General features: G+C 37.0%; 1 protein-coding gene across 1 annotated transcript; it reads left to right on the forward strand.

Moving 5' to 3' along the window:
- Nucleotides 1-8,558: 8,558 nt before the first annotated feature.
- LOC139138466 (thioredoxin-like) lies at nucleotides 8,559-11,840 on the forward strand. Its single transcript, XM_070706855.1, has 5 exons — nucleotides 8,559-8,714; nucleotides 9,294-9,398; nucleotides 9,847-9,906; nucleotides 10,748-10,813; nucleotides 11,387-11,840. The coding sequence occupies exons 1-5, from the start codon at nucleotides 8,688-8,690 to the stop codon at nucleotides 11,459-11,461; spliced, it is 333 nt and encodes a 110-aa protein (XP_070562956.1). The 5' UTR covers nucleotides 8,559-8,687; the 3' UTR covers nucleotides 11,462-11,840.
- The last annotated feature ends 1,470 nt before the right edge of the window (nucleotides 11,841-13,310 follow it).

The following is a 13,310-nucleotide window of genomic DNA, read 5'->3' on the forward strand; positions in this document are numbered from 1 at the left end:
GATAAAATGAGAGCTTACGCTAAGGGGCGACGAATCATGAAAGTAAAGTATGATTTCGGCAATTTCTCATGTTAGGGTAATATACAACAAAAACTATTTTTGGTACGAATGGAGTATATCAGGGGATTTTTCTCTGATGTGAAAACATGTCGCCTCATCTAGCTAGCGTAAATAAAAGTAGGCCAGAGAATTCAGTTTCGCTCAAATTAGCTTTCGTTTTCGTCGAGTCGGGTTATTTCATGATGGTTACTAACACTACTATGCTGTACATGCCCGGTCCCGCTTTTGAGGTCAATAGATCCGACATGCAGTAATCGGTGGCGAACAAATAGGATAGCTTCAAGTTGCAAATTTTAGAGATCAAATATACATTTGGAAGTGCTACCAAAGTACGATGAGCCACGATACGACCAACATAAAGTGCAAGTGCAATGTCGAATAAGGGCTATTATTTGGATGATGATGATGATGATGATGATGATGATGATGATGATGATGATGATGATGATGATGATGATGTGATGATGATGATGATGATGGGAGGAGAAGAAAAGAGATTGTCAGATGAATTTTAAGGTCACAACTAAATACAGAAAGATACATTACTGTTATGGCTTTTATGACTCGACATTTATCATGAAAATTATCAAAATGGGGCAAATTTAATGTGCGTTCAAATTGTAAGTTGTTAATCACTTCCAAAAGATATACTAGCATACTACCGTTTGCAATGTTACCCATAAAAAGTGTTACTTTCATCTTGTTAAAGAGTGTTTTCCTGTTTTCAACAGCTGTTCAACGCGAATCTTTGCAAGTTTAATCTTTCTTTATCGACATCATTATAGTGACTGTTTGGTTATTTCGGTCCCTGGGAAATTTTCTGATGTATTTTACTTATCATCTACCGTCACCTGCAAATTTACCCATCACGTGCTCGTTTCGGTTGAAAACGAAAGAGAAAATATCGTGACCCAAAGACATACTTTTTCTGCTCTTCAAGTTTCCAATGTAATTGTCGTCTGAAGTAAAGATTGACATTGTAGTTCACACTGTACTGCCTGTTCTTGGCAGATTTTTAAACTTTAATCAGTGGTGCATACATGTAGCCGTTTCGTATGCTTAAGGTGATGGTTTCACACATGGGCATCCAAGTGTTCAAACACGACGATGAATGTTTTACTGTACGGCCTGTTCTTCGCAAATTTTTAAACTTAAATCAGTGGAGCATGCATGTAGCCGTTTCATATGCTCAAGGTGATTGTTTGACACATGGGCTTCCAAGTGTTCAAACACGACGATGAATGTTTTACTGTACGGCCTGTTCTTCGCAAATTTTTAAACTTAAATCAGTGGAGCATGCATGTAGCCATTCATATGCTCAAGGTGATTGTTTGACACATGGGCATCCAAGTGTTCAAACAGGACGATGAATGTTTTGGTTGCCACGCAGGAAAAGTGATTAGTTGTAGAAATGTGTTTCTTATGGAGAATTCTTGTAATCCTCTATCAAGGAAGGAAACATTTATCCGAAGCCGCCAAATGAACGTAATTCAAGACAATGGACAATAGCGAACCTATCATTAACATATAAAATTCATAGTCATGAGTTGTCATCGAAAGTACAGGCCAGAAAGTTTCTTCGGGACCTTTGTCAAGAATTACATTTCGAAGTTTTTGTAGCTAAATTTCTACACAATATGTCGTTCGTACTAAATTGAAATCAAAGGACATGTGGATAAATAGAAAGTTTATCAGTAATACTTCATAGAGCCATGTGTGAAAACTTTGCAGGAAGGAAGAAGACTACACAGCATGCTTTAAGGCAGAACACCATTGTGACACTATGTAAGAGCGCCATACACGGAGTATTCGCACAAGGGCTAGCTTGCAGTGTATTGTTGCGCCATCAGTGCTCAAGCGTGAAGCAGAATACATCGCAAGTCCATGTATATGATATCATGACTCCACATTGGCTAGTAAAACCACAGACTCCGGTTTTGATTGGATGAAGTGCTGCTTATACGTTTAAGGGTCAAAGGCTAATGTGTTTGCAGGACAGGTTTCGCTCAAACCTTTTTAAGGTAAAGGGCGACGAATTCGGACGCGCACACGCTTCAGAACGTTTCTGCGCAGATTTAACTCCAGCCTGCCGCAAATGGGTTATTTTGTAGCGCATGTATTTAACATCACCTGTCATTGTTGAAATTGCGCTTATACCTAATTTTTTGACCCAGTGTCTTAGAAATACATGTGACCTATAACCTTGTCATATTTTGACCCCCTAGGAAGCTGGTTTTTATTCAGTATGAGCGAAAAATTAACATTTCTCTCACATTTATATGGTGCAAATTACCCATTCACCTGGAGATATTGTAAAAAGTAGCGTGGTGACCCCCTTTTATTAAAAGTGTAAACTAAATGGTATTATGTCAGGAGTTTATTCGCCAAGTTTGGTCAAAATGACACCATTCAAAGCGACAGGAAGAAAGTTCGAAAATTATGTAGTGATATAATTTCGATATGGTCATTTTGTAATCGATACTTATGTTAAAATGTTTTCACAAACATCATGAAAACTATACATTCGATAGATATGGATCTTAAGTTTTGGTATTTATTAAAATTAACTCATTCGCTAAGCGTTTTATAATTGCTTTCTTTAGTTTAAGTGAATTATATCATTTTTATTTATTTCTGACGCCATTTTAACGTCCGTTTCCATGGAAACAAGCGTGGTGACCCCCATTTTTTATTTCATTTTTGCCCTTGCACAACTTCCAAGAATATTTGTGCAAAGTTTCAAGAAAATGACACCACAACTTAATTTTGACCTAATTCGTAGTACTTCACCTTAAGAAAAGATAAATTTAATAAATTTATTCTGATTACTAACGTTCTCTGTTGTCTTTCCTGTGTTCACACAACCGTATTATTCACAATCATGTGGGTATACTCGCAGTTACAATGTCTGTGTCCAGTACCTGAGTGAATGTGTGTATATATGCTATGGACATTCCTGGATATTGTGCGGAACAGTATATGAACATTCATGGATACTGTTCGGAACAGTGTGCCAACATTACATAAAGTAAATCGATAAATGTCATCTCTTGTCATCTATAAATGTCATCTCTGACCGGATCTAAATATTGATGATACCCTCGCCCGCGGCTCGGGCATCATCAATATTTCGGTCAGGATCACCATCCCTTGGGCAGACCACAGATCGTGATATTGCCCTCACCGTCATGTGTTATTGTTTAACTGTTGTACGTGCAGTACTGGAGAAGGAAGAACTGGTGTGTTCTGTGTCCTCAGTACTGTCATTGAAAGAATCAAAGCGGAGGGTATTATGGACATTTTTCCAAACATGCAAAGTGTTTCGCCAACAGAGGCCAAATATCATCAGCATTTTGATTCGACAGCTTCATTAGCCCAGTCTCATATTAATAAGCCTTCTGGATGTTTAAATTTTAACTACTTTACAGTCTATTCCTTCCATGCATGTCATCTATGTGCTTGTTTACTGCATCCAGCATAGCATGTTGAAGGAAATACTTGTAGATGTCTACACAGGTACTAGTACAGTTTTGCGTGACTCGCACAATAATTGTTAACTAGCGAATTTCTGTCTGGACGGGGATTCATTTAAGGTGGTATGCGCCTCGAGAGTAAAAAAGTTAAACTTTTGCTCAAACATTGCTCAATGAAAGTTTTAATTATTCCCTTACCCAATCAATAAAATTCAGGGGTCACGGTGCAAATTTTGGTTATACGGAAACAAAATAACCGATATTGTTTTTCCAAATGGTCACGGTCACCGTGTTAAGGGACGCTAGACCCAACATAGCGTATTTTGCTCAGAATAACTTTTTTGCAAGAATGTTCATACAATTTTAATTAATTGGTTCACTTAAGATTAAAATATTGGTTGGTTTCACCTTTTAGCTTGTCAAGCGGTCGCAAGTTGTGTGATAAAGAGGTACTAATTTATGCAAATGTGTGAAAATCACCCGATTACCCGGCTTATCTTTTCTCCCTACTTCAAAATTTCCGAAGAATTTAGCTCCACTTTGGCTGGGTAAAATTTTCTTAAATTTTCGCATTATGTCCTTTAAATGCTGTTTAACAGAAAGAATATTTTGTTTTGCAATAAATACTTACATTTTAAATAAGAGGTTACGGTCCCCGTGTTAAGGGACGCTTGACCCAAAATAGCGTATTTTGCTCAGAATAATTTTCAGAATAATTTCGCTAATCATGATTTAATCACGTTTTTGAGGATCACTCTTTCAATCCCTGCCATTTTAGAATGAGGATAGATAATGCAAAAAAAGTAGTTTTTTCTACATATGCTCTTCTTTCAAGTAATATATTACATTTCAGAATATAGTGTCAAGTTTTTGACTTAAATTGATTTTTATTATTATTATCAAAATTGAGATTTTTACGCAAAATATACACCACTTCATCTTTCGAGTAAACTATTGCTATCATACAGAACTTTATATTCTCTTCTTTTTGAAAATATATAGTATGAGGGGGTTTCCTTGTCATCTTCGATAGGAAATATTGCTTTAAAAAAACTGTGTTGGCAACATGCAGCTCCACCTTAAACCTCATGGGAAAAACACCATTTTCTACAATAACTTTCGAAAATGTAAGACAGTTAATTTTTTTGCCGGTAAGAGCTTTACAATGAGTCCCCACAGTGGTTGACCAGAAAAGCATTGTAAAATACTGAGAGATAGTGAATAATGTAATAACAATTTGAATAGTCGTTTGTGAAGAGGTGATGTTCGGACCATGAAATGAGTGACACAACTGGAAAAGGTGAAATTGCTTCCGGCATCTTAAAACTCGGGACTGTTAAGGAGACGATGCGGGACTATTTGTCTGCAAATACTTGCAAATTGCTTTATCCCAGTTTATATCAAAAGATATAATGAAACAAGTCCTTTCGGAATGACTTCAAGTTGTAAATAGTAAGGTCATGTGACTTTCAGCGGATTCAAATACTTGCTGTGTTTTCAACATAACAAGAAAGAAGTTGCAAAGATCAAATATAGTCATTTTATGCAGTGTATCTGCCATTGTCTTGCGTCAATTTTGTGTATACAACCTTCTTTAAACGAGACAACGAAGGCTCCAAGACAATTCTCGAAACTCGGCACACGCTTATGCAAGCTCCAAGAACTTGGTATAGCGCCATCATAAGCCGATTACGCGTCTTTATCGTCTAAACGTTATAAACTATGTCAATTTGCCTACAATACGTCATCTACATCCACGTTTATGAATATCCGCTGGATTCAGTGTCATAAATGCCAGAAATAATTTTAACAGAAATATTTTTTTTTTCATCAGTAAAGGTCATCAGTAAAGGTCATCAGTAAATAGTAACACCAGTGATTGCGGTATTATGTGCAATTAATGCCTTCATCATAATTCCACGAAATATGGAGAAAATATTTTTCACTTTAATCTAAGCACCCTTTATCCGAAAAATCGTTCCTATTGAAGGACACACATACTGCAATACAATGCAATGCAAGCTCTCGGTGCAAATATGACATATAACCAATACCATTGTCTTGCTGGAGCCAGTACCTTGTGATTCAAACTATTCAGTGAGACGCTATCGTCATTTTCAGTAGCCATATTAACATGATATTGATCATCATAAACATGAGTCCCCTTACTGGAAGAGGAAACATTTCATTTGTTTATTTGTCTTTCGCCACTTCTGCAAGTAAATAGCCAAACGTGCGTTATTTTCAATTTACTTAGTACGACTCTATCAAGTTATCATCGAATGAGTAAGATAACCCAACATTGTCTACTTCTGCATTGTTCGGTACATATTGGGAATATTTTACAGCGATTTGTAGCCGAAGTTCTAGCCATGGTGATTGATATTTTGGGTCAGCGGAAACAAAGACAGCAAAAGACATCACTATCAGTCAGAATGTACATGAATTTACATACCTTTCTCTGAAATTCAAGGACGAATGAGTCACATTCAACGAATTAGTTAATTTTTTCGGTAACAAAATATAATTCAGAGAATTTTGTCGCTTGAGATGACCACGCAGAAACGAGCGTAATGCATGTATTACCTACGCAATAGTCAAAACGAAAAGTGTTGTATGAAATATAATGCCCAAATCCAACATCTTAATTTTGCCTAGGCCGTATCAATAACCACAACTGAACAGTAGACCTCACTAAAGGGCCGTCGAAAATAAAAGCTGACGCACGACAAACGTAATTTTTTCGTTTAGGGGGAACGGGGTAAAAGCTCATTTCGTTTTGTGTGCGCCAAAATCGCATAAGGATTTTCCTCTATTGTTTTCGAAGTGCGACTTTGCAGCGAGAACGCAATATTAGCGTTCATCGAAAACTGAATGACCACAAAATACGGAGATAGAAAAGACAACGAAAAGACATAAATTTGAAATAAAAAACTTGTATGATTTTTAACGTGAAGCATGTACGTGAAACATTTTCCTGCGTGCGAAATGCATTATAAGGTTCTGTGTCTTAAAATGTGAAACGCGTAAAGTGGAGGTTTATTAATTAATGTGCGATTCCGGTATTTTTTCATGGGCGTGCGGATCGGAGAGGTGCGTGTGGGTTTGTCAGAAACGGCATCATAATACGAAATTGATTTCGCATAAGAACTTTCGTTTTTAGGGGGGAGGGAGGGGGTTTCAAGTAAAACGAAGGAATTACGTTTCTTGTGCGTCAGCTTTTATTATCGACGGCCCCTAAAGCGTGTCAGGCAGCATTGCACTTATTGTATTAAAAGTCCTAGAAACAGAATTGCGAAAACTGAACACATTAAATCAAAAATCGCCCTTTGTAGTCTCGAAATTCTCGACAAAATTCTTCCATCCCTTTCAAATATGAAAGAATTCAAATTAACGGCACTGGAATGCACATTCTCCGCTGTGTTATGTTACCTAGCGACCATCATAACATAAGGCCAGAGAGGCATTGTTCTACAGTAAGTTTGGCTCCCTTCCAACGGCGACTTTGTGGCGACTGCATGCCTGATTAATTTTGGTGGTCCCTTTTTGGCAGCAAATAACTACGGGGAAAACCAGCACACATGTCTTTCAAGTAATATAAATGTCTAAAGTGAAAGACTTAAACGTTTGCTCATACTCTCCTCAAGGAAACTTTAAACCATTGCCTTTCAAAATTAGGAGTCAAAATCAGGTCGGTTGATGCCACAGCAACAAACTACGTGAAATTTACCGATATTTGAAATTCAAAATGGCCTCCATTTGTGTGTTAACTCTAAGAGTAAAAATAATTGATTTTCACTAAAACAAGACGGTGATAATTTATTTACTCCAACACCTTAAAAATGTCACAATATCGATACATTATAAAAAGGTATTGTAAAAAGTTTAGAGTCCAGCTATCTGTTTCCGATGCGCATTGAAATTGTGATCCATTTGAGAAATGCGACTCGATGATTGAGGTACTCTGCTGGGCAAGATTATTTGCAATATTTTCGAGGATTGGTCATTGATTATGATCTTATTGTCTGGTTCATCAATTATTTTCTCAGTCTATCTGCTCTTCTGTCTGTTCGCCCTCGTGTCTGTATGCTTCTGTTTGTCAGCTTTATATTGATCTAGCTGCCCATGAAGGTCAAGCCATGGAAATCCATCTGCATCTGGGCTCCCTGTCATTGAAGACAACAATGTCCTGTTAGTCCTATCTCTTACATGTCTTCTACAAGACAACAATGCAGTTAAGCAACAGTGGGATCAGTTACCCACTGTCCCGACACGTGACGCGATGAAATCAACGCTTGAAGTTGACTGTGATATACAAGTAGTATTTAGACAATTTTATGGTTCATTTGATCGTCAAAACACTTGTACATGGGCAGTCCGCTGCTTTTTGTAGTAAATGTAGACCTAAATAAACATCGTAGTCATATCTTTCATTGTTGTAATTTTACTGTAAATTGTTATATTTTACGTCAGCTTTTCCTTTTGCCCGTTGTGTAGTATGTTTTCTGGGCACTAACTTTGTATAGGTGATTTGCACCCGTTTCGGTCACTCAATCCTATGCAAACTTTTTTTTGGTGTTTACTTTCGAAAATCTTAATAGATAAAAAAAAAATTAATAAACACCATCGTGACATTTCGCAACCACCAATTGGGCCTAGGGTTATGAAAAGAGTTACAGTAAATTTACAGAGGGCAAATGCTCAGGGGGACTGTACTGGAACCCGTGTAACAGTGCACAACTACATGGTCTGTAAGTGCAGTTTTCTTTCATCATACCTGAACACACATCTACTAAGTGTAAATTGAAAATGAAAGAATCAAGATCTACAAGTACGTTACGCAAGAATACAAGACTATGGATAAGGTTGACAAACATTTTACAGCTACTATCATAAAAATCCCCTTTGTGTTAAAAATGGTTGCACGAGTAAGGGTCGTATGATCGGTGCAGCATTAACGTCACGTGATCTCACTCTTTTGTTGAAAAATTATCCCACTGTAGCCGGTCATTTCCCTATAATTGCTGCATCAGCAAAATGCAATTCTTCGAAACCTCGTGATATTAGGAGGTGGGCTAGGGATATAAATTCAGGCGACCGAGGCAAGATCCGGTATTCCAACCTTGTACTTCGAAGATTCAGAAAACAAGCAAGATGTCCGTAAGAACAATCTACGAACAGGTGAGTTACTCAGATTAAGTTGAACATCGAATTGTTTCGAAATAATTAACAAGTAAAGTGACTCTCTGAATGTTGCACATCCACTGAGAAGAAATAAAATCTTTGCATCCACGACAAAATTCGAGCTTTAATATTCCTTTTATATTAAGCTGCTTTCCCTCGTCATCCAGAGCCCATCTTTATATTATGTTGTATGTTACTTTTAAAGGTGGAATTTTTCAAGGGGACAATGCTTTCCTGATGTACCGCATGTGTGGATTCACTTTGAAGTCTGTACAGTAATGAAATTTCACCGTCTCGTGGAAAGATCTGAAATTTAATTTTCTCAACAGAGTTACCACAGATTATAGCGATCATCTGAATTTTGAAATTTGTGAAAATGAATGGTCTAAAGTTCCCTTAACAGGACTAGATTATTTAATTCGCATTGCTGATTCTGAGCTCATATTGTACAGGAATAGAACATCGAGTGCATGGCATCACAGTTAAAACTTGGGCTGTACATTTACTTCTTATAATGGACATTGCCTCATATATACTCACTTCAAACCCTTTTATGTAACTCTCTTCTGCCAAAAGGCTGAGCTAAATGACATCAAGAACAACACACCTGATCGAGTCTTGGTCATGATGATAACAGCATGGTGGCATCAACAGTCTGAAGAATTCATTCCAAATTACAAGGTATTTTAACGTGTAGACTACATTTCATTGTACAACACTGCGATATCTTGAAGAAGTCCTTCAATCATATCGTCTATCACTGATCATTTTTTCCAAATTTCTTTTTTTTTTTTGATTTTTTCAGTGTTTGCTCCTTGCAAAAAGCATTTCCTTTATTTCAATTTTACTACTCCAGTGTTATCAACTCTTCTAATATCGCCAAGTTTACCGCAAAACCGTGTCGTTTGAGCTTTGGTCAACAATATCTCAGCGTAGAAAGAGAATAACTCACATCGTATCCGTCGCTCCAAATTCTGAAATTTTTCTGAGTTCTATTTTCTGTTTGAAAGATCAAATCATGATTATGGTATTTTATATGATACGATAGTATTAATACTACGATATTAATTGGCTACAATGCACAATTGATTCTTATTCCTTCTCTTTATGTTCTCGATGGGCCTTTAAGGATTTGGCGAAGGAGTTTCGCGCGATGAATTTCATCAAGACGGACATTGCAGCGTCTCCGGTAGGTGTTTCAATGCTATGCAGTATTCTTATTGTGAAAGCATTGCAGACTTCTGGTCAGATACCGCCTTGACCCGTCTGTATATAATGGATCGGTACGCAAGCAATATGAAATCGCACTCATTAAGGTAGCCACATATCTTACAGACACTTTCAGATTTTTATTTTTTTTCAGTTATAGAAGTCCCAAACCCCATGTCTGCTATTTTTTCTCCGAGTCTTCATTCAAATTATATGGAGCGACAATGACAATTCCTTGAAAAGCATCTTAGTCTAACACCTTTTATAGTGCATAACAACAACAACAACAACAACAACAACAACAACAACAACAACAACAACAAAACAAAGTCATATAACGGAAATCCCAATCACAGATTTGAAGGGCATTTCCAAGGTTTGTCAAAGCACAAATTTCGACCGTAAATCGTGCAGCGTGTTCGCTAAAGGCAGGAAAATCTGATTTTTGGAAGGTTCAGCAAAACGCTTGTCACGTGACTATTATGCAAATAATGACTATGTACTGTGCACGGTCGGATTTTCTAATATCAGGGCTTTCAGGAAATATATATTTATTGAGGTTTGGGACTTCTATAGCTGAGAAAAAAATAAAATCTTAAAGTAACTTTAAGGTATTTAGTTACCTTAAGACTACTGGCATTAGATAGGAGATGAAATGCTGAGAATGTGCTCATGCTTTTAATGTTGAGAGCATTAGATTCGGAGAGTTAACAGTTGATAAAGCTGTTGGTATTGTTCTCCAAAGTTTATAAATTGTGTTATAAGCTTTTCAATACATTGCCGTACATTCAGATTTTCACTGGGTTTGCTTTTCTTTGTAGGGAATCGCCGCCACCTACGAAATCAGCCGGCTGCCTTCCTTCCTTTTCTTCAAAGACAAAAACGAGGTAATGTATGCAAAGTTCACTTTAAGAACAAGATTGATCAAGGCCTTAGTTTAACTGTCCGAACTGTCCAAAATATAAATTAGCGTTCGTTCAAGCACAGGGCATCTACCTTTTGCACATCAGTATGCGCATGTAGAGAAACTACGAATATAGTTGCAACAAAGAAAGAAAGAAACCTTAGACACGCTCAAATACACCCGTCCTTTTTTCTTTGTTTTCCGAGTTTCTTTAAGCTTGAACACTGGGAAGACTTGAGCTGTTTTTTACGGGACAGACCAAGAAAAGTGTTCGGAAGTTGTTTTCTTTGTTGAGGAGGGAAGTTCGGTTTGCGGGGGACTTTTTCCTCTATTTCTTTCTTTCCTGGTGTGTTTTTTTGGAGACAGAAAAATTGGTTGGTTAGAGTAGCGATCAAGGAGTTGCAAAAAGCTTTCAATTTCCCAAAAAGCTTTTATATATTTTGCCAAACTACCTTAGTGGAGTATATTTGCATACAAAGCACATCTGTTTAGAGTTTCTCGAAAGCGGATGATTGGTTTCATAATGTTTATATTGTCTTCCTGATTTTTTTTTCAGTTGAGAGGAGACCGAATCGAAGGTCTGGATGAGGCCACTCTGAGATGTACTCTGGAACGTTTAGACAAACTGTAAATGCTGTGGCCGGTGATGCGCCCTGGATACCAAACGACAACATCGATCAATGAGATTGCTCTCCGTTAAAAAACGTGAAATAAATGATTAGCTAAAAGACTTCATGCGCTATGTATACATCAATGTCACATTTTTACACAAATATGCATCTTGCTTTTTGTGCCTGTTATTTTGATTTGATTTGATTTATTCAGCAAAATATGTCGCATACAAAAACAGGATACCCAGTTGACAGTATGTTACTTCATGAAAGCGACTTCTGTGTAGATGGTTGAAACTTAAATCAACTTAAATCACTAAACCAACTTAAATCTTCTTCTTTTACGAATATGTACGACCACAACGCTGGTTCCTGAAATAAACAATGATTAAAACGTTATATTCTGTCATATGTAATTCATCGATCGATTGACATCCAATTTAATATATCGTCACATTTCCCCTGTATAACTGTCCTGATTCGTCCATGTTCCTAGCTCTCCTATTTTCAGGTTTTCAGCTCATTGTATAAGGCTTGAATATTTTATGCCGACCCTACTATAATAAATATCTCCGGTTAAGACCATGTTGGCCAAGGTATTTTACAGGCCAATTAATGCAATTTGTAATACCACGATGGCATAAATCATAGTACTTAAGTACTTAACAGCACAAATATGTACAATGTATTGAAAGAAATTTAAAAAACCCTTTGAACGAGTGTTAGAACAACAATGCTTTGCGTCCAGCGGTTTCATAATGTTCAACTTGTAGTCCCAGTATAACAACTTGAGATATTCGTGTTCGCATGACCGTGTCACACCATGTGATTTTACCTGTCTAAACACAGTCACTACTGTCTCTAAACGTAAATAGACGCATTTCAGAGAAAAAATTAATGTCTAAGAATCAAAGAAAACCAGTCAGACAGATTCATGTAGGGCGGGGATAATGCCATTTGAAAACGGTTTAATTGCAGAGGGATACTTGAAAATTATTGATGTGTTAGAGAAAGCATAAGTGTCGCCATTTAAAAGTACGTACTCACTGTAAACTGTGCTTCGTCGCACAATGAAGACGACGACGACGACGACGACAAAGATGATGAGGATAATGGTAGTAATGATGATGATGACGATGATAGTGAGAGGCAGGAGATAATAATGAACAAAGCAAGGTCTTCAGAGTCAAAAGAAAGCTAATTATAGAGATATTATGACATGATCTTTCCAGAGAATGATCGTATACGTGGTGCAGTTGAATTTAAATTGAACGTTTTCTAATTGTGATCTAGTCTCAACTATATACAAACATCCGGCTGTTTTAAATACGAGACATAGGAGCAGGGTTATTATAAGAAGAATATGACTGTTCAAAGCTAAACATGATTGACAACAATCAGTGAGATGAACGGTTTTGCTACCTTGGATCATCAATTGCTCGGTTCGAGAAGGAGTGCTGAGTTGAAGCACTTTGTTTTTCATGAAACATTCCCTTGCAATCCACGCTGAGGGAGAAAAATTATCCTAAGACACCGATTAGCAAGTGGACCTGATCCAAAACAGTGAACACTGGCAAACCGGTTGACTATATACAAATTGACAGCTTGAGCTCTTACATCTCATCATCGAAGATGCAAGAGTAAGAATTTCTTCGGAATGTTTCTCAAGAACATTCTCATTGGAAGTGTGTTTTTTTAACACTAATATAAATGTCAGTTTCAACTAAAATCCAAGGATTGTCAATGACACGAAATTGTTTTCATTTAGACCGTAGAGTTTGTTTGACAGGTAGCGACTGGTACCATGAAACTTTTATAATTACAGCTAATTCATTGTACTCAATTCATCGTAAAGAAGTACGTAATTTA

This window comes from Ptychodera flava, chromosome 8 (genome assembly GCF_041260155.1).
Source record: "Ptychodera flava strain L36383 chromosome 8, AS_Pfla_20210202, whole genome shotgun sequence".
NCBI classification, from domain to species: domain Eukaryota; kingdom Metazoa; phylum Hemichordata; class Enteropneusta; family Ptychoderidae; genus Ptychodera; species Ptychodera flava.